Source organism: Melanostigma gelatinosum, assembly GCF_949748355.1.
Source record: "Melanostigma gelatinosum genome assembly, chromosome: 22".
Classification (NCBI taxonomy): Eukaryota; Metazoa; Chordata; class Actinopteri; order Perciformes; family Zoarcidae; genus Melanostigma; species Melanostigma gelatinosum.
This window is the reverse complement of record NC_136655.1, coordinates 6,191,982-6,214,575: the sequence shown is the minus strand read 5'-3', so window position 1 is coordinate 6,214,575 and position 22,594 is coordinate 6,191,982. Positions and strand designations below refer to the sequence as shown.

At 42.7% G+C, this 22,594-nt stretch overlaps 1 protein-coding gene across 1 annotated transcript in view; it reads left to right on the top strand.

Moving 5' to 3' along the window:
- The first annotated feature begins 6,754 nt into the window (after positions 1 to 6,754).
- LOC306795934 (voltage-dependent calcium channel subunit alpha-2/delta-1-like) overlaps positions 6,755 to 22,594 on the top strand; it is a 65,471-nt gene continuing 49,631 nt past the window's right edge. Inside the window, exons 1-3 of the mRNA XM_079294660.1 lie at positions 6,755 to 7,045; positions 18,092 to 18,173; positions 19,981 to 20,097. Coding sequence (XP_079150786.1) covers positions 6,966 to 7,045; positions 18,092 to 18,173; positions 19,981 to 20,097 — 279 coding nt within the window. The 5' untranslated portion in view covers positions 6,755 to 6,965. The remainder of the gene's footprint in view (positions 7,046 to 18,091; positions 18,174 to 19,980; positions 20,098 to 22,594) is intronic.

Sequence of the window (22,594 nt, the reverse complement as noted above, 5' to 3'; positions counted from 1 at the left end):
GCAATCAGCATCCAAGAAGCCGGAATCACGCTGAACAGCAATATCTTTCACATACCTGGCAACAACAGAGACACTGCTGCAACTATTAGCCTCAAAAGAGAACCAAGGTCCAAACATGTAGGAGACAAGTCACTTTCCTGGGTCGCACTCTCATCAAGCGACCCACAGCCCACAGCCCACAGCCCACAGACAAAGCATCCTCCATCATGAAACACCTCAGCCCCTTTAGTTTGAACACAAGAAACAGAAGATGTGTTCACCATTCTCACGTAGACTCTGTCACATGCATCGGCACTTCAAGAATTGACTATTCATTCCCTTTACACCTAGATGTTTCTGAACAAAAAGAGGGATGTTAATGCAGTTTTGTATCAGAAAAAAGGGGGAGAAAGAGACTCATCAAAAGAATCCTCCTAAGAAAAATTCACGTTTGGAGCTGCAAGAAAATCGAAAAGAGAAGGAGCTGCATCAAAGAATCCTCCTAAGCAAAGAAATTCACATTCGGAGCTGCAAGAAAATCGAAAATTCAAAAGAATGCACAAAAGCACATATTGTCTATGAAACAGGAAGAATGTTGCTACAAAGGAGATAAAGGAAACACAGCATCCTATGCTGTGGTGAGACAATTCGAAGATATGGAACACTCAATAGTAGCATCAGGTATCCTACCTCAACCAGCATCAGCACAAATGGCAGATGAAGCTGCTAAAGAAGAAGAGGATACAGACCAAAACAGATGGTTCTGAAAACAGCCATACAAGAACCAGAAATCACTGAAGAAACACTGATTGAGATACAGAAGAAGGCTGGACCATACGAATGGTCCGAATGGCAAAGGAAAGGAGCAACAAAAGGAGAAAGTGGACTTTGGAGATCCCATGATGGCAGAATTGTGTGTCTCACTGATATCAGAGGCACGCACGAAGGAAAGAAAGGAACATTGCAAAGAATGCAAGCACTGTGCCTCTTCTGCGACGAATGCACCACCTGTGGGGATCATAATGTGAAAAAAAACCGTACAAAACACCTATGGGCTCTTATCCTGTACCATCAGCCTGCTTCCAAGACATCAACATGGACTTTACTCATCTGGGTAATGGTGGACAGATTCTCAAAGTGGGTGGAGACAATCCCAACTAAAAGAGAAGACGCACAGACAGTTGTGAGGTGGCTGCAGACAGAGCTGATACTCCGATAATGGTTCACATTTCAGTAATAAGCATTTGCAGGAAGTAGATCTGGATCAGTGTATCATTCACAGTCACAAGGACTGGTAGAGAGGGAAAATCAGACGCTAAAATCAAAAATAGCGAAAACATGTGTAGCATCAAAGCTGACATGGGTTAAAATTTTACCATTAGCTCTAATGGCAGTGAGGAGCGCACAAGGAAATAAGACGCATCTTTCACCACATGAGTTAATGACAAGGAGGCAAATGCCTGGTCCTCCAAGAGACGGTAGTCATATACATAGATATACATAGATACATAGATGTACATATACATAGATGTGCAGCAAGTTGAAATGAAGACATATGTGACTGCATTAATCATTCTCACGGAGGCTCTCTCCAAACAGGTCCAGCGAACCAGTGCAGCTGACCAGGAAAAGGTAAAAATCTCATCCGAGAGGGTGACTGGGTCAGGGTCAAAGTTCATAAGAAAAGTGGACTGACCCCAGGTGGACAGGGCCGTACGAAGTGAAGGAGGTTACTTCACACTCGGTCCAAGTCATAGGTAAAGCAGGAGCACCTTGGCACCACCTGTCACACTGTGCCCCAGCATCTGAGCCGTCCAGACCTCTAGCAGAGGTCCGAGGTAATCTGACGCAAAATGCATAATTTGTTTTGTAATTTGTAATTTGACTTTTCAGCAACCACCAACAGGTGATCCAATTAGCTACAGGACATGGAAACGACAATGTTTGGTTAAATTGAATTGTTGATAATGCTATAAAAAACAAAATGAGTGGCTGTATAGCTTGTGCTGCAGCTAGACCAGCTAGGTTCACCGAACCAGCACCACTATATCCTGAATCTGACCCAACAGGATACGCATGCATGACAAATATGACTAAAATGGCTACTCCACCAAATTGCACTACTCTGGCATCCATATTTAAAGTACAAAACCTGACCCAACGCAGACGCAGACATATCTTAGCTAAAAGAGCAACTGCAGTAGGATAGTTCAGTCTGGACAAAGGTCCAACCTACATAGATACAATCAGAGTGAACCAGAGGAGTGCCTAATCAATACAAATTGGTATATCAAATTGCAGTAGGTTTTGAGAGTGTCGCAAGTATTATTCCATGGATAACTGTGAATAAAAATGTTGATCGTATCAATTATGTGCATTACAATGTTCTTCGTTTGGCTAATCATACTAGGGATGCAATAGAGGGTCTGGCTGAGCAGCTGGCCCCAACTTCTTTGATTTCTATGCAAAACAAAATGGCTTTGGAGCTTTTGCTCAATGTTTGGAGATCTGTGTTGCACTAACATCCCCAACAATACTGCGCCGGACGGTTCAGTCACAAAAGCACTGAATAGTCTGAAGGCACTGTCAAAAAGAAATGCAGGAAGCATCAGGTGTGAATAATCCATTTGGAGATTGGATGGAAAACATGTTTGGAAAATGGAAGCACCTGATCTTGTCAATAGCAGTGTCAGCGGGAGTGTTCATTGCAATACTGGTCTCATGTGGATGTTGTATAATACCCTGTATTCGTTCTTTGGTTGGCCGTCCTATCACCACTGCCCTCTCCAAGGAACCATTACCACCCCCTCCTTATGGAGCTTACCCAATAGGGGAAGAGCAGAACAGCCTGGTAGGGTCAGGAGAGGCAGAGGCAGACACCAGCGTGAGAACAGGGCAGGAAGGTAAAGAAAGTGACGTCCTTCAGACGTCAAGAGAGGGATTTGTTGAGAAAATTAGCTTATATACAGCTTTAATCAGCAATTAGCTTATATACAGCTTAATTAACAGCTAGTTTATATGCAGCTTTAAGTAGCAACTAGCTTATATACAGTTTAATTAACAGCTAGCTTATATGCAGCTTTAAGTAGCAATTGACTTATATACAGTTTAATTAATCACTAGCATATTTGTAGTTTTAAATAACCATTAGCTTATGCAGCTCTATTAACCACTTATACAGTGCTCACAGCATACAGCAAGGCCAGAGAGAAGCAGGTGAAAGGTTACTTATTTAACTGCGTCACAAGGAACCGGCAGCCATCTTTAGAGAAGATAAGGAAGACACAATAGACAGTGAGATTCAAGCGAGGGCCAACGCCCCAGCTGAGCCCGGCTTCTTCACACACTCCTTCTTAGGACCTCTCGCATGGAACTCCTCACTCACACTGATGGAAACCAACGCCTATTGGGAGGGGCCAAGGTGAATGGACATTCACGGCTTCCAACCAGGTGTCATAACGTACAAACGTGCCACGCCTGCATCTTTGACTTTGGCCAATGTGTAGCAAGGGGTGGAACCCCTATATTAAGTTTCACGCTGATGTGTTCAAGCGTGTCTCATGGTGAATCTCTGCGAAGTTCATCCATTAGCACCCAAGCTTGTTTTTGATAGCTGGGCTGAATGACTCTGTTGATAAATAAATCTATTGCTTTGATTTAACTATACGCCTCTGAGAGCTTCTGTTTCATTCTTAAACCTGCTCTAAGTGTGAAAGACAACTACATCACATTTTTTCACAACAGGCACCACTTCTTCATCTCAGCTCCCATATTAAAAATGAGAGCTTAGGCGAGCTGGTTATTAATAGTTTAACGGGTGAAGTTCACACTTAAAGGTATGGTTTATTGTTTCTTAAAGGGAAGCCAATACTAAACCCTCTGGTAGTTCAAATAAAAAAAACATAAATATGTGTTCATTTGAAAATGCCGACTTGTAAGCTCATCTTTCTTTTCCCAGCAGCTTTCTTTGAATACCACCATCTTCATCTTCTTCTTCTTCTGCTCATCATTACACTCGGTGTGTAGCTCCTGTTTTGCCCTCTGTGCAGCTCCCATTGTGAACACACTCTCGCACTGATGCGTGCTCACTGGTTGGGAAAACAACAGCCTTGTGGCTCGCTTGTGAGGAGTCGGCGTGGAGACAGCGAAGGGGTTGCTAGGCAACGGCAGCCGGGGAAATTCCCCGGACAGGTGGGTGGGGTCGGGGGGGCCGGCGATAGAGGCCACACCTGCTGCCTGCCAGGCACACACACACACACGCACACATTCCTAATTCACTCAGAAGCACAACCTTTACATAAACCCCTCTGTCTCTTTCTATTACACGCCCACTTGCACTCTTGAGTTGACCTCCTTTGCTGCTCTTTCGTGGAAACATGACCTGAAGAAATGTGTACTTTTAGTGGTCCCCAGGTTCAAATAAAAGCGCAGTGGACCGCAAAACTGTGAACCGCACAACCTTTACGCAAAGTTGCATCTAAAATGCCCCAGCAAAAAGCTCATGTTTTGGTGCCTTTCCAATTGGAGACACTGCAGAATTACCGAGTATGTTGACCAGCCCGCGATTAACAGTTGGTTTCCCCTGTGCTTTTCCAAAACGGTCCATTGTTATTAGCCACCTGGTGAATATAAGTCCTATTCTCACTCTCCTTTTAGCTCTGTTTCTTGAGCTGCTATACGGTTCTCCGTGTTCAGCTTGTTGCTTACTCTGTCTGTCTACTGCGTGGTGTTGGGCAGGTTAGGGTTTATCCGTGTTTTTAACTATAAGAGCATTTGGAAGTGAACCAAAACAGTAAAGTTTGGGACTGTAAAACCAAAACAATGAGCTAAAGAAATGCAAGTAGAGTTCAATCTCTACTCGCAACCTCAGTAACATTACACATGGTTCACATTTATTATAAACAGAACCAGAGCGGCTGTCAGTCTTCTAAACATTTAAAGCCGTCTGGTGTATTTTGACAAACTGAATTTTCTTTTGTAAAACAAACTGATCCCTGTCAAAGTCTCATATAATCCTGTTGAGGAGAGTGTTGCATTTGCTTGCCTGGTTCAAAAACAGAAGCAGCATGAGGGATTGCTGTTGGATTATTGTATATATGGCAAATAGATGAATGTCTTACATTCATCTCATTCATCGATATTTAACAGGTTTGTGGCATTTTGTTGTTTATTTGCGCCTCACTGAAGTGTATCAAGCTGTGTGTTCTTGTAGAGATACACTGTCTGTTAACCTGCCCTGCCTCTTCACTGCTTCTCTGTAAACACTCATCTATACCCCACCTCTGAGCCCTGCCTGGCAAAAGCTCCCAGAGGAGAAGTTTTTATATGAGTTATCGTGAAACCTGAGTGGAGGGACATGGTCAGCTATTTTCCCAGTAAATCTAATTTAGGATTCATATAATGGCAGCAGGTGAGCAACACTTAGCCTTGTTTGTCTGCTGTGACTCTCGTGGGCAAATGCAGTGCATGCACAAACAAGTGGACACAAATAGGATCGGAAATAATAACTTTGGGGTTCCATAACAAGTAAGAAGCTCTGAGGAACTTAGTCAGAGATTAGTTTTGTATGTGACAAGGGGCTTTGGAGGGAAAACTCATTAGGAAATACTGTATTCATGGTATTTACCTTGCTGATTGTCCCAGCACAAGAAAATGTCACTTCATATTAAATGTGCCACAGCCCTTGAAGCAAGGGGAATATATTATCACATTTCTGTGGATAAACTACACTGTTGAAAAGTAATGAAGGCGTCTAATGATAATACATAATAAGAAGCCTTTTTTAGATGGGAATTGTGACTTTTCCTTGCAATGTTTGGCTGCATCTGACATGGAGAGCATTCAGGTCGAGGGCTCTAAAACGCTTTCAGCAACACAGACAAGAAAATTGTGCTTATCTGCACTGAAATCCCAACTGGTTCGTGGTGGTGTGTCCTTGTTATCAAGGATACAGAGGAGAGATAACAAAGCTCTGTAAACATCAGGTTTCATGTGGAGAACGGAGCTCATTCTGTGATGCAACTGTGTGCTTCGAGGAATGGTGTTGTAGGCTACAGTGAATATAAATGTCAGGGAACTAAACAAATTATTCAATTGTTTGCCTTCTGATGATCAGACGTCTCATTTGAGGTTCATAACAGGAGACCTGCCCATTTGTCTGAATGGAATGTGGGCAATAGACAGCAAGGTGATTGTGCAAAGTGCCCGCTGCTTGAGAAGCCGAGAAAGCCATGCGTAAATGTTGCTGCGTGCCCGGAAACTCAAAAAAACACACACTGAAAAAAATGCTATTAACAGCAATCCACACTTCAAAAGTATCTGTATATGTCATCTCGTGCTATTTTTTAAGGAATGAAATCCGATCAGTATTCAGTATCAGATTCAATTAATTCAATTAATTAATTCATTTTTCCCACTTTAGTCAGAATTTTCAAAGATTAAAAAAGAAAGCTCTGTTTCAGTGAAGCAGAATAAAGATTGACAAATCTCTCCAAAGCCATTCAGAAAAGGACACATGCAAATGATTCAAATGCATCGAAGATGACAAGATCTCACTAACTTTAACACACTTTCCCATGTGTTGAATGGTAAGTAGCTCACTGCTAAACAACGGGATGATATTTCTTGCAGCGTGCGGAGAGGCACCGCTCTGCCGGCCAAACTGAAGATCCAAATGCGCCCTCCCCCTTTTCTCCTTTTATTTTTTGACACACGCCGTTACATCTGCTCTAATAGCCTATCGTAGTTTGAGACACTCATTTAACACTCACATACACACACGGCCGAGCCCAAAAAAAAGCTCACGCCTCAACTCCACCGGTGGGAGGGACATAGATAACGGATGAGATTTGTTTCCAAACGCGCACCGATGGCGGTGTGAGGCGTTTTGGCTGAGAAGTATACGCACGGCGTTTGTGGATTTCTGAAACCTTTTATGTGCAGCTTCTTCCTGTCCGTATCCTGGTTGCGGGGAACTAAACACAGCCATGGATTACTCGGTCTGTTTACTTTTACTGCTGTCAACCATCTCATCTGTGTCGACCGGACAATTCCCAACAGCGCAGATGTGAGTACAGCTTCATAAACAGCCTGTTGGCTTTTTGAAAAGTCTCGGATAATGTGCGGTGTGGCAGAAATGACAGCCTCTAGACTTTTAATTTCCACAGTCGATGTGGAAAATTCATCTTCAATTTCAACTCTGTAAATTGCAGTTGGTGGAACAGTATCCTCGAAGCGTCTCAGCAGAGGCAGAAAAATGCTTCCTTCTTGCCAAGTGATGATGATTGCACATTACTTCGGGTACAACTTCACCCTCTGAAACATGATATCTACAGCCACTGTCCGTTCGTTGCCGTGTGGATGTATTTGATTCACTTTGACAGTTTATTCCGTTGTTTTTTTAAAGCAACAACGCCAAAACATTCACTGGTTTCAGCTTCTGAAATGTGAGTGTTTGGTGGTTTTCTCTGTCTGCTCTGATGGTAAATTGAATATCTTTGGATTTTGACCTGTTGGTCAGACGAAACAAGCAATATGGAGAAGTCACCTTGGACTCTGGGAACTTGTGACGGACCTTTTCAATATTTTGACATTTTATAGACCAAACCATCGATTGATCGATCAAAAAGATAATCGGTTACAGAAATTCCTCTCACATCATTTTTTTGCAGACCATGTGGGCAGCTTGTGAGACTTCACTTAATAAACAGATGTTTTATAAGACCACTCTCAGTGCAGTTTTCCTCCAATTTACAGTATATTAAGTGTATCTGTTCAGTTTGTCACTTGGACACAAATACTTCTTAATCCACCTCTTTATGGATGTATAACTACATAGAATCCAACAGATAATAGTTTTTCAGCGTTGCTATTTTATTCATCCCAGAATACTTTGGCCTCCAACTATGGGCTGAAAACTCGAGGTAAAGTAGAGGTACCACTCTGTCTAAATCTGACTCCCCTCTATATCTGTAGCTCAACATGAATAGATGTAACAGATAATCAATCCATAGTTTCTAAATCAAACAGGCGGGAGAGCCGGATTCATCTGCCATGCTGCTTCTCACGCTTCATCAACAGGTTTAAGGTGTTCCAGATGGTTGGGACGGAGGCTGGACTACAGCGTATGGTTTTGAATGCAGCCCAAGTAGTCCCGAGGTGGGGAGCCATGATGGCACTCAGCCTAATGGGCGAGTACAGTGATGTCAGACTAGCAGAGTGGCCTGCCCGCTCCCTATATTTCATGGGCACTAAGTGGATTGATCTGTGGGTTGTGCACATGATATTCACACAGGCTTGGCGAGCTGCAGACCAACTTCCAGTGACATAGTTGACTTACTGAGTGGAATTGGCCATCCGTGCAGCGGAAAAAAAATAAAGAACAATGAAATAAAATAATAAAATTCACAACAAGATTGGCAGGAGCTCTTTGTTTGAATTAGGAAAACTTAATTTGGAAGAGAGGAGGATGCCAGAATCAAATGAGAAAACGCCCAGTCATCTCGCAGAGTCTGCATTTTGACATTTGCTTCTTGGCCATCAGCAGTAATGTCAACTTCTTGCTGCGGAGGAAAGGTTCAATGCAAAATCGTGCAAACGAAAGAAAAAAAATCTCTCCCTGTGTCTTACTCTTGTGGTGATGGTGATTTTGAGTGACAAGCTTCATGTTGACGCCTCAAGGTGAAAGTCCCATGGAGAGGCGGAGAAACTAGAAGGGCAGAGACGGAGAGACTGACCCAGTGTATTTTCCTCCAGGGAATTCAGAAATGTGGATCAGCAAAGGTTTTAAGTAGCTCACTGTTTGCGTGACTAAAAACAGACATTTACACACAGTACGTGCACACTGGCATTGCCGTGTCCTTTCTGTCTCCCTCACCCCCGCTGTCTCATGGCTTGAAGTGTGACTGCCTCTCTGGGCTCCATCTCTAACCTCACATGCCAGCATCTGTCAGCTTCACATCTTCATGTTCCCTTCTCTTTCTCTCAGCACGTCCTCCCTTCCCTTCTCACAATCTTCCTCATCGCTCTCCCCTTTCCGTCTTGTTCATCCCCTGTCCGTCTTACTTTCCGTCCGGCTCCCCATGTATCTCTTTATCTCTTTTCTTTGTTGCCTGAAGGCAGATGTTTAACATCATCTGATCTGAAATGCAAAGTCTGATGTCATAGACTTGAGCCCCCAGAGATCTCGGGCGCCAGCTAGCAGGTTGAGAGATCAGGAGAGATAAAAAAGAAAAGATGGAGACAGAGCAAAAAAAAAAGAAGAGAGGACGAGGACATCTAGATTACTTTGCCTCTTTGATCCCATATGTCTATTGTATATGGATATTTTGCTTCATGCGTTCTGCATGTGTACTTGCCACCCTCACAGCCAAACACACAAGACACTTCCACATCTTTGTGTCATCGTGTGCCAACGCATTGTGCTGAATTCAGCCATCCAGGCCAAGACGTGATCATGTGCTACTTCCTGGCTTTGGCCTTAGTCACCCACCGACTTTGTTTCTGTCCTCCCTTTCTCCACAGTTTCTGTCACCCTCTGCTCCATTTCTCCCACTCTCACTTGCTTGTTTAAAAAAAAAAAAGAAGAAGCTAACTAGATTTCATGCTCAATGCGAGGAGGCACTTCATCCGAACAGAGGGCAGCTTGGGCAGCTGCGAGCGGAGAGAGTGTACGTATGCAAATATAGAGGAGGTTCCTTCGGTGTGAATTCTAAGCAAAGAAGGCCAGGAGTGGTGTTGATTATCTCCTCTAACTCTCGGCAAGAAAGTGAATAAGCATATTGCCTCAAATGTTCCTCTCTTTTTTTTTTCTTAAGGTCGTGATATATACAAAGTTGGCTTGCAGCTAAGAAATCGTGTTAATGCATCATTGTAGTGCGAGAAGATTTGAACCAGAAAACGTGCCACTGGAAAATCCTACTGGCTAGAGTCGCAGCGTCCAACACGTTGGTATTTTGTTGTGTTTTTTCAAATTCAGTTTTATTTCTGTCAATGGAAAGAGGTCCAGGCCTTGTGTCTTGATTGAATCAGAGAGCCTTGATCATATGTCTTGCTTTGGGAGAGGCAGAGAGATTTAAAATGTCTCCTCTAATATAATCAAGGGTTGAAAAAGAAAACTTTGGTTCCAGTGTCAAGTCGAACTTGGATTATGACACTGATAATACGGGGGACTTAAAAGAGTTCTGAAGAGGGTGAATCTAAAATGTAATGAGCAGATGGAAATGATCAGCTCAGGCTTGTATCAGATTTCCTTCACTGAGATTTGCGCCTCTCAGCCACGAGAGAGTTGGTGCTCGCAGGTATATTTTAGGAGGCATGCCTTGAGTCAAGCAGCTGGCGGGTTGTATCTGTTACACACACACACGTGCAGGGGTGCAAAATCTGTGCCCATGGAGAATGCTGGCTCTCTTTTTCCCACCCTGCTCATTCAGTTTTCATCTTTGCCCTTTCCTTAAACATTGTCCACTTTTTCTCTGTCATTTTCCCTCTTTCGCTCCCTGGGGGAGTGGGTATTCACACCCTATACCCCCCCCCCCCCCCCCACACACACATCTCAACCCAGACTATATTTAGGCAAGCCTTAGTCTTTGGGGAAGGGATGTTGACTCAGATCGAGATATACAGGACAGAGGGGTGTAGAGTGGCAGGGGGCTTCCCATAAATTTCCCCCCCACCGATATTTTATGGACACTTTGTTTATGTGTGGCCTCCGGGTGTTGCCGTAGTGCCTGGTTAAAGTTTCTCATTAATTAATTATTTTTGGGGAATAGTTATGTCCCCCTGCCGTGTACTGTATGTGCAAATAAACTTTGTGACTAACGAAGCAACCCTGGTGCTGTATTACCTTCCCAGAATCCTTTGCCACATGGAAATTCCCAAGAATTTTCCATTGCAGCGTTGCCCAGGCAACCTGGAGAATAGCTAACAGCTGTTTGGTCGGGAGCCCACTCCTGTACAGGAAGCACATCTGTATCATGTGCTATAAAGCATGAGGAGGGTAGTTTTAAGGCTGTGTTGTAAATCAGCCATGTGTCGTCCCTTCCTTATTTTAATATACATTGTTTATTTATTCATAAGCCTTTGGTATTTCTTAAAGGACATTAAGTAAGGACCTCCCAAACTAATCAATCGTCAATAAAGAACAACAATGTAAAACACAGGGAGGCAAAATGGAGCACAAGATACAGAAGAGATAAAGCAGCAGAGAAAGTTGGAAGAGAGGTTGTATGACTGAAACCCTGCAGCTTACCTCGCCTGTTTTTGTGCCAATTTTCTGGTTATGAAAGACTCGTGCTCTCACAGGTTACTGTAGGAAGCATGTGCATTTGCCCTTCCTCCGCTGGTGGGAGGGGCTTAGGACTTAAAGGGAGAACTGCAGGAGAAGGGATGCATTTTCAAATTCTGACATTTACCTTGGAGGAGTCTAGATTGTTGCCAGAGGGTTTTCTAATCTCTCTCTTTATCCACATCGTCTGAGAATTGTCTGCGTGTGGTGAGGCAAAGGGGTAGAGTTGATGTAGGGATGGATGGGTAGCGAGGTTGTTCATAAAGTGTGAAGGTGACAGGGATGTGGAGCTTCATAGTCATTTGAACAGAGTTCAAAATGACATGAGAGAAAGTCAGGTCGAGAGAGAGTGGGGGGAAAACGGTCCAATTGTGAAATGGAATCACATTTTCTTATTTTTGAAATAATTTAGAAGGCTAAGGGATTTAAAAGACAATATGTACGATTTAAATATTACAGGGTGAGGAAAAGTCTTACTCTGCAAATACAATCCCCATTATATATAATTCTATGTTGGCTGCCATGACCCCATTCGATTTTTACAAGCTCTACTTCAGAGTTGTCAGCAAATCACTCATTACTTCTTTGTCCTTGACATTTCTGTAAGGAACTAGTCACCAAGTTGACCCATATTCATGTGCGCACACAGGAGGCATGATATTAAATGCAGGCCCTGTTGTCCTTCTCTAATCTAGCATCATGCTCGAATCTTACCAGCAGGTGTGATTTGTTCTGCAGTGAGTACAAACACTTCCAGGTGTCACAACAATTCTGTTTCTGCCAATGCAATGTGTCCAGACACCTGCTGGGGGAGGTGACACAATGGGAGCCGTTAGTTCTGTCAGGATGTATATGCCTTTTGACATGGAGGGTGTGGACGAGGCAGACTTGGCGCTGGGGGGACGGCGAGTCAGTCCCAGCTAGCCGCGGTCCAGAGTGTGAGGTCAAACGTGGGCAAGGGAAGGAAATGAGTCTGACCCCCCCCCTGGCCCTATTTGGCGGTCTCGTGTTGCCGGTGGACAGAAGAAAACCAATTGGCCTGGTCTGACTTTAAGACACTTCTTTGAATGGAAATTATTCTTCAGGGTCTGAGCTGCGACACACACACACACACACACACACACACAGCTGTACGTAGACTGCTAGCTAGCTACAGCTGGCGTTAACATCTGCACAGTTGACTTGTCAGTGCGTGATTGCCCACCAGCATCGCCCCATCATTTGGTAATGATCTCACACAATGTCTTGTCAGCTCTTCCACACCTGTAATACATGGTACACTCGATAGAGCGCAGAAAATACTTTTTCTCAAGGATTCATTTGAACAACGCTCTTTAGATAAGCAGGGGGCCGCGGGCTCTGACTGACTTTGTCAGAGGAAAATGGTGGAAGAGAGGCAGAAATATCAATAACGTCTTGCCTTAGAAGATAATGAGGCCGCGGGACATTTGCAAAGCCTGCAATCATGGTGTTCATGATTCATGGTGACCTCAATAATGAAGACGATATCATCACTTGTCTCCTTTTGTGCTCCGTGGTGATACATGTGAGAGGGGAGGGGGACAGAGGAAAGACATTTTCAGCATTATGAGTTCCTTTAGAGAGAAAATGGGACATGTTAGGCAGCAAATAAGGCTATTAATTACGTGGAGTTCGTAGGATGAAAATGTAAGCTATAATACACACCAGATAGTCGAGTAAGAGAGGTGGAAGGAAAGAGGAAACAGAAGGAAGAGAAGAGGATTGGCAAAGACGGAACGAAATACTTGAACAATCAAAGGAAGAGAAATTAACTCGGCAAGAGGTGATGAATTTACACAAAAAGGATCAACGTGTGAGGAAGGAGTGGTAGAAAGTGACATCTTCCACCAAGCTCTGTCAAAGCTGGCTGCTTATTAGATGCCTAGCTTCATTGTCAGGGCTCTTATTAGCTATCCCCCCAGTGGCTCAATTACATCCAAGCTGCCATCCTCAAACATCCCCATCTTTCTTTTTTTTGCATCTCTGCTTCCTGTAATGGTGTCAGCCTTGTCTCCCTCTAAGAACAGATTAGAAGCCCAAATTACTCCCATCAGAGGAGGATTTAAGGTTCCGAGCTGTCTCCCAGTGCTGGAAACCACGACTCCACAACATGATGAGACGGGATGGGGAGAAAAAAAAATAAAGCGAGGAGTGTTTGCTGTCGGATGCTTCATCCGTGACGGGTTTCGATGGTATTAAGAGATCAAATGTGGATCTGCAGACTGGGTCCTGAGTATAAAAACAGGATGTTTCCAAGAAGAGAGGGTGCTGTAGCGGAAACTCCGAGATTGGATATTGAGCCCTGGATTCTCGTGGCTCTGCTGGCACACAGACGGGCCGGGCCTCGGAGCCGGCGTGATGCCCACCTTTCAGCGTTTCAGTCGGAGTGATGTCGCGTTCAATGTCAGCTGGATCAATTTTCTGGACTTTCACGTGGCTTGGGGGTGTTTACATGGTGTCAGGCTTATCCCTACAACACAAGGAAACATGAAAACCTCTGCAGGTGAATGACGGTGTAAGGTGTGCTTCTCCCGAGATGTACTCCTTTCTCTTCCCCTGTGAAGGATATGACATGCACGCACCATGAAATTAGACAATTAATACCACAAGGTTCAATTGAGTTGAGGACTATCTACTCGTGCTTCATGACAAACTGTTCCAATACTTTGACAGCCCAAAGCATAACAGTACCGTCTTTAGGGTATTTATTCAAAGTGAACTCGCTGCTTTCTTTCTCAGAAAAGAAACGTAGAAATAAGTTTGGTGTGAGGGTAAAGACGGGACTCTGCAGGAAAAGCTTGAAGGTAAAATCTTCCCAATCTTCTCTCCATGAACTCTCCATGAACCCTCTTTTAAAGTCGGATAACAAACTCTCGCAAATCCCTTGTAACAGCCCAACTGTGAGCTTTTTATCCAGACAGTGAAAGGAGGTAAAAGTAGAGAAGTATTAGTCAAGGAGAGTTCGAGGTCAGTTTATAATATATTTAAAAAAGGAATTATGGTTTATTACAACTTTGGTCTTGTTTTCAAAGTTTTTGCTGTGATTTCAATCAGTGATGAACTTGTACTCAACCAATTAAGTTAGCCAGAGGATCCGACAGGTTGTGAACGAGCCCACAGTTTCGCCAGTTTCGGAAGTCGGTCTGTAAACGTTGATGTCATTGATGAATGTAAGACCCAAATTGTAACCAGAATTTTCTTTAAATAATTCCATTCAGAATGTGAGTTTTAGCTGCTCTTCCTTTTCCAATCCTGAATTATCCTTCAATCTAAACGGTTTCCGAATAAATGGGACCCTAAGAGACTTTGATATTTATAGTTTTTGAATGTTGAAGCATATTCACTTCCTGAAACGATCTTCTTACGTTTGTGTGCAAGTGAATTAAACAGCTGCACAACAAGCTAAAGGCCAGATGCTGTGGTTTTGAAGTGTAGAAACGGAGGGAGAGGGGCAACACGACCCACACATCTCGGCTAGAGGGTTAAATGTGGTCAGAGGTAAGCCAGCAGTGCTTTAATGCTGAGTCATGCTCTGTGTGCATCACAAATCAGTATTACACTACCTTAGTGCTACATTCTCAACATTATCACCTCACAAAAAGGTAGGTTGTGTGTCACTTTTCCGCCCGCTTTCGGACAGCACAACAAGCATCACATCAATGACAACGTCACGTTAAAATTGGTATGGGACTTCCCAATTTCCACATCCAGCAAAGTCAGCATCAGCTGTCCTGGAATGTATTTGGCCACTTGATGAATACAAGTCCAAGCACGAGCAGTCACTTGTATCACTGGAAGGACTAAGAAGAGGATAATTTCCTGTATTGACTTTACAACAACGGTTATGGTCCCAACTTCAAGGCTGGAATAGAAAATGGCCAAGGGAGTGGGAGATTTGCAGTTTAGATTTTTAATCCTTCAGGAATTTTGTAATCTTGTGCCAGCAAAGTATTACGGAACATGAGTTGTTAATAACACATACTGGAAACAACACGGTGATTGTGAGGTCTTTTCTCATGCAATACCTTATTGGGCTAAATTGTCTAATCATGGATAGTTCAGATGCAGAAAGCGCATTGGATGTTTGTGCATTGTCATAGTTTTACAGATTATACATAAAAGTCTGTCAAGTAAGCAAATATATGAGTGAGTGACCACAACTGGCAAACAAAAATTGCCTGCCAGAAAAAACAGTCTGCTCCATAAGTGGGTATTAGTAATGACACATGTGAGAAAAAAGAGGCTTTTAGTGCCAGCAGGTCTCACACTTGGCTGAGTTTCACGTGGCTTTTCTCAACTATAGCCCCGCAGTCCGCTTTATAGCTGAGTGACTGAACATGGCTCACCAGCCCTTTTTGGAGGCTTCCTTCCTTTCCATATTGCCCCAAGGAGAGGGAGCTGAGCATGGGAGGGGACAATGATGTTCTCTCATATTTCCATGTCCTGCTCCAAGTTTCCATCCTCTAATGAAATATATATATTTTTTTGTTTCAGTTGTGTTTGCTCTTTTACTGGAGGAAGAGGAAGATGATTATTTGTGGAAGTGGCTCATCAGAACGTTGCCGAGCCTTTCTGATTGTACCCAAGAGATTTTATTTAACCAAGATCGGAGACATTTCAAAACTCCAGTACAAAGTAAGTTGAATTAGCTGTTAGCAGTGAGTTGTATTACAAGCTGACCTCATGTAGAAACCTCAGCTGCAGACAAGTGAAGGAACTAATTACCACAACTAGTTAGGCACTTTCCCTGGATCACATTACGTTGTAAGTCTACTCTCATAATGATGTTCCTACAAAGAAGCTCTTTGAACAGGATTAGTGTCGGGTAGTTCATGATCAGAGCCGTCTATATCTAACTTAACTCGGATCAGTAACTGATATTGTGTGTTCTGCAACAACATAGCCCCGCACTTACAGTAGATGTGATGAGAATACATGCTGCAAAAAATTCCTAAATATGACATTTAATTAATGGATTATTGATGGATTGTGGAATTGAACATCTCTTCTTTGATGGAGCATAACCACCCACACACACGCTCACCATTTTTGCATTTGACACCTGTTGTAATGGCCCTCCCTTCTTGCTTAAGGCCAACTGGGCTTATTTGACACGGTCACATGCATAACAACCCCTAATACACACCTGCTCTCTATGGCCAGTGGACCTTATCTCAACCCTGGAGTTGGCTCCATGTACAGCAGTCAGCAGACACAACAACTATCAATGGAAATCCACTTTAATGCATTTGTAGGAGATTATAATCTCTTATTTTCTCATTAACCTGCCGTCTGTGTGTGGATACACATGCACATTGATTGGGGGGTTTGAAAGGGCTGTGTGCTGACAGTACAGTACGCCCATCCTAAATCTGCTCTCTGCCACAAGCAGCTGTCTCTGAGATGGCTAAATGTAGCAGATACACATTTCCAGTGTGGGCTAACCGTGCTCACATTACACTGTATTTTTTGAATAAGATAACATAGACAGGGTTCATATATCAAAGGCCCCTCAGCAGTGCGGAAAGTGGAGAGGTTACTTCACACTGTGGGGGAGGAAGGGTCATTTTCTTCATGGATTATGTCATGTATTTTTTATTGGCTGTCAGAAAGGAGCTGGGGGGAGGGTCGGTAGTATCGTATGTGTAGGTGTACTTCCAGAGAGCGTTCAGAATATGTTATGGGAGTTGAGCGACGGGAGGTTGACAAAATTATTGTGGTTTCAATAGGAATTCATTACCTGTGGAAATTACTTTTACAAAAAAATTCTACATTAGCACTTGATAGAAGTTCTCAAACGAGCAAAAAAAATGTAAAAATGTCAATGATTTCAGTCAATTTAAAGGAATATTTAGGAAAATATGCTTATTCACTTTCTTACTGAGAGTTCGATGAGATTGATACTTATGGCTATATATGAAGCCACTCTCAGGAATCTGTTAGTTTAACAAGACTGCGCTCAAACACTGGAAACAGCCTAAAACAAAATGTAAAAACGACACTTTTGTTTCATTTTTACACTTTATTTTTTGTATGGCTTGTACATTTCGATTTAGGAAATAATCATACATAACTTTGTACAGTAAGGTCATCTTTCCCCTGCCAAGTAAAGACTTGTATTGGTGATTGACAGTAAAGCCATGGTGTATGGTTCCACATGTACACCCTCACAGACGGCAACCTAACCTGACCTGAACTGAATGTCAGGGATTCCATACAAGCGCTGGGGTTCCTAGAATCCTCGTGGCTGAGTTACAGGTCATGAAGTTGATTCGTAACGGTTTAGCCGGTAATTAACCGGCAATTACAGTTTAGATTTGTTCAGGAGCACACAGATATTCACTTAGGAGGTCATAGAACACTACTTGTTGTACTGATGCTTGATACTTTTTTGAACATTTGTGTCTCTCATGCTGTGTTCTTTCACTTTCTGTCCTCCTTCTCATCAGAAGAATACATTAACCAGCATCTCGCCCCCGAGGATGTGACACTCTCATGCTGACAACTAAGAATAGCTCTCGCTTTAATGCACAGCTCATATGCAGTAATGGAATGTATCCACTTGGCTAAAGATCATTATGCCATGCTTTCCTTCCCTGAATCTATACAGCTTCTTTTTCTTTTTTTTTGCATATCGTCATAGTAAGCAATAAAGCTCAGCTTAGGTTGTGTGATCTCGTGGGCTGTAATCGAAATGAATGAGATTGGAGCAGCTCTACAAATTAGATTCAACTGTGCAGGCCAATCGGAAGCGCGCCATTAAATGAGTATTGGTTGGCTCATTGATTGTTTTTTTTGTGTTCTCAGGGTAAAGGAGTGGGTGGATCAGATGCAGAAAGAGTTGATCACATTAACGGACACAGCCAGTGGTATGGACAACCTAATACAGGTAAGCATGAATTTCTGCTCGATTTGAATTGGCCACACATCTTTCCCCTTCCAGCACCAGTACCAATATTGTCAGATTGAACCAACAATCGGTAATTACAATTTGGACCAAAAGTCAAAAACGAACACCATAGACGTACAGTGTACTGATTTCTTAGCTTAATTTAGTGAAATAGAAACCCATTGCGAGGGTTCAGTATTGACAAGAATTATTGTGTGCACTTCAAGTCATTACCTTTCTCCGTCTCACTAACACTCCTTGCACGATCTCAGCTGTCACAAAACATCACCAGGCTATATATATATATATATATATAGTAGCTTCTCATTAGACATAACGCTGAATCTATTTTTTTCTGCCAGCCCGATGTATACGCTCAGATAAGATCGGCGTCATGACTATACAGCAATGGTCCTCGCACACTCAACCACGCACAAACCCACATCTGACAATAAGGAGAAGAAACTTTTTAAATCAACATTGATTGACATCATGCATCTGGCGCTTTCGCTCTCCGCGCCCTTCGAGAATATAACCGGCCGGCTTTAAAGCATCGCAGCAATCATTACAAAACACGTTTGTGTTCTATTTGTGGCGTGACTTTTCAGCAAAAATGAGAATTTAAACATATCTGGCAATGTTTTGTGTAACTGAACCCTCTCAGACTGTTGCTGTAACAGAAGCTGATGCTTTCGGGGATGGCCTTATTTAAACGTAGTGTAGTGCACACGGCATGCAGAATTCAAAAGGAAGTGTAATGAAGCTTGCAAGTATGAACACATGTGGAGAAATCGCTTGTGCAGTTACAACTGGAATACTTTCTAACAGTGGGCGTTATTTGTAGACTTTTATACTCAGTTTTTGTGTTGTGTTTTCACCGGGAATTATATTAGTTTTCAACTCAGACTCCCCAAATCCACACAAATGGTTACTTCCAGTTCCAACATTCAGATTAAAAATAGAAATTCCACTCAGATCCTCCGCACGCGCCTCCGTTCTGTGGTTTGAATGTCGGACTATGAAATCCCTCGAGGCTGCTAAATAATTGGCTGTTTGGCATTTGTGTTTCTTATTTCTTTTGCTGGAGCATATTCCATAGCAGAGTAAGTGGTCTTGTTACATAACCTGACATTGCAATTTAATCAGTGGACATGTAGTTTCTTTTTACAAGTCAATGTGCTTCGGTCATTGCAGTCCCAAGAAGAAGAGATAAAAGAAGATGACCACTGATGCAGAGTCACATTTTAAGACTGAGAGAACTTGAGAGAGATCAGTTTGTATGCAAGGAAAACGCATACATGTCACTGATCATTTTGTGCTACATGTTTCTTTTTAGAACTTTATGTAAAAATGTTGTTGTCAAATCATCATTTTGGGGCTGGAGACTTGTAAGCATTAGGCATGTCACCACACCCTCTCTCTTTTCTGCTAAAGACCTTTTGACCATTTCCCCGTCCACCTGTCAGCATCACGCAGCTCTGGACTGCTGCGATGGCCTGAGCAAAAAATGCAGAGTCATCCGATTAAAAAAAATAAAAATAAATAAAATAAAAAATAAATAAAAGAAAAGAAATTAAAAGAAAAATAAAAATTAAATCTAGCTCAATGTTTGACTCTATTGCTCGTATTGGCCTTCCTGGGTTGTGCTACATTGTCTCATCGGCCCCTGGAAAACCAAATCCCCCACCAACACAGCCCGTGGCCTTTTTAAATGCAACTAGTGTTCAGCCTGAATGATTAAGACTTTACATCAAAGATATATGGGTCTTTCAGTTGAAGTTCTGCTCTCTTCCTCTGATTGTCTCAGATATATCATAAACACAGACCTCACTTCAGTGTCGAGACCAACAATCCAAGGCAACTGGTGGCGACAGCTGCTGGGAATATCGAGAAACTGCTGGCTAACCGCTCCCAAGCCCTGAAGGTGAGTGTGATCTCCGAACACAAAATGATCTGGTGGCAACACTGCTTCTTGGTGGAGTCGAGCAGTTTGGTTATTGCTCCTTCTTTCTGTCAACATAAAAGTATTCATTTTTTAGTTTGAGATGGGAACATTAAATGCAAATTCAATGCTGTTTGTGAGACCAGATCCAGGCCGTACATCTCTATAGCACAGAGCCCAAGGAAACGGGAACATAGCCACTGCTTCAGGCCGTGCACTGATGCAATATGAGCAGACATCCTCCAGCTAGATGACTTAATTCAAAGTTACCAGTCTGGGTTGAAACATGCCAAAAAATATATATACAATTTTACTGTGTATATGTGTTGAATTACTTTTTGCTGTTTCGAAAAAAAAGAAAATAATGTTGCAGATGACCCTGTTTAGTTTAAATTGTAGGAATCCTTGAGGACGAGTCTGCCCTCATACTGAATCCACACATGCTGCTTTCATGGTCATTTGTCTGAACGGAACAGAAGGAGAATACTAAAAGGGCTACGCTCGGCAAATGCTTTCATGTTGTAGTGAAGAGTTTCTGACAGAGTTCACCCAAGTGGCTGAACTCTTCCTTTTTTGAGTGGCTGACCAGACGATTCAGAGCTGTGAGTTTGTGTCCGATTTGGTTTCTTCATCTATAGTTCAATCACTTTGTACTGCACAACCGTTTGACAAACTACAGAAACACGTTATCTACAATGTAACATTTTGTCCATGCTATCTTCACAGCTTCACTTTACCTCTAGCACCAACAGCAGGTTAACGTTTTGCAAAAAACATGGTGTCCAGAAGATGAATCCTTGTGAAGATTTTATGCAGACTTTTATGGTTCCCAAAGGATTTATCCTTACAGGAACCCTTGACTCGTCGGCTTGCACCAGAATGAACTTCATCTTTGTCATTTCAAATAAAATGCAACAACATGGTTTGTTGGTAAAAAATGACTTGCTAAACATCAGCATGTCTTAGTCTTGCTTGCATGTAGTTACAAAGGGACAACAAGCTAAATTGACTTGTCACTGCTCCTTCGTTTAAACACAACAGCATTTGGCCAACTGAATAAGGATCCCCGGGCGCTCCTGGTCTCGATCAATCCGGCTTGAGAAACACCCAGTTCATGCTTGACAGCCTGTTGCCAGAGTTCCGTTCTCATTGATTACCCCATCAATCCAGCCAACCATTTTGTTTTTCTTACATCTCAATAAATTGCCAGGTGATGAGGGACCATTTGTTTCTGATGCTGTCGCGTCGCACCTTGGAAGAGAAACACAGCTGCTCAGTGACTTGATGGCGGCGCAATAGAGATGTTAAACTACAGGCTCTGTGCTTACGTTTCTCATCAACACCAGCCGCTGTGTGTTCCACCTGTGCAAGTTAATGCCAGGTGTTTTGCTCTATGCTAGAAATATGAAAATGGCGAGGGAGGCAGGGATGATTTTCTTTTTTTAGCTTTTTTTTTTGCTTTTGTTCTCTCAAAAGTAATGTTTACTTGTCACTGCATTAGCATTGAAGAGCTGGCCCATGGTGGCATGGTCACTCCTGTAAATGGTGTTCTCTATAATGAAGTATGATGGAGTTGATCCAGCTTTATGGCCATCAATTAGTGAAAGGGACTATAAATACTTGCTGTGTCCTTGAAGCTGAATCACGAATTGAATTGTAAGGATGGAATGGACGACTGCAGCATCTGTAATGTTCTTGACCTTACCTACACTAATCGAATATATCTCTGCACAGCTTTCAATCTATGCTTTAAAGAATTTCTCCCTTTCACTCACCATCGTCAGTATTTTTGTTCTTTTGTTTCCTTTCGTCCCTCTCTCTTTTCTCTGTCCAACTTTTTTTTTTCCATTTGGATGGGCTGATTACAGACAACATGAAGTGATCATGTAAGCGAGGGTTTGCGTTGATAGGTTGTAGCTTTTTTGTCTGAGGGGAAATTGAATGGCCTGATGTGTATGACAGAGAAATGATAAGTAGAGGGAGAGTGGTAGGAAGTCCATGAGTGCACTAAGTCACACCTCCCATGAGGCAGCATACAAAAGACTCGAAGCCTATTACAGACCTCCCATCCATTAAGATTTTGGCCTTTTAGCACACAATTCAACAGGCAGCACTCTCACCGCTATGTGCTGTGTGCTACATACAGACAAGTTTCCACCCTCGGATACTATTGGACACTGAATTATAGCTAATTAGCATTTAGCAACGATTAAAGGCATTTTTGGTAGACTCCATATCCCTGAACCTGCCCCTGTACTATAATAATACATTGATGTTACAATCCAAAATGAAAAGCTAAAGCTGGACGACTTAATTCTCTGAGTTTTGGAGCATCATGGTCACCCAGTTTATTGTAGCAACTCCAGACAAGTAGTTTAACCAAGATGGGTATTGTTCAGGAAGTCAAGTCCATTTTATTTACACAGTCCAACATCACAAATCACAAATTTTGCCTAAGGGGGTTTCAGTAACCCTATGG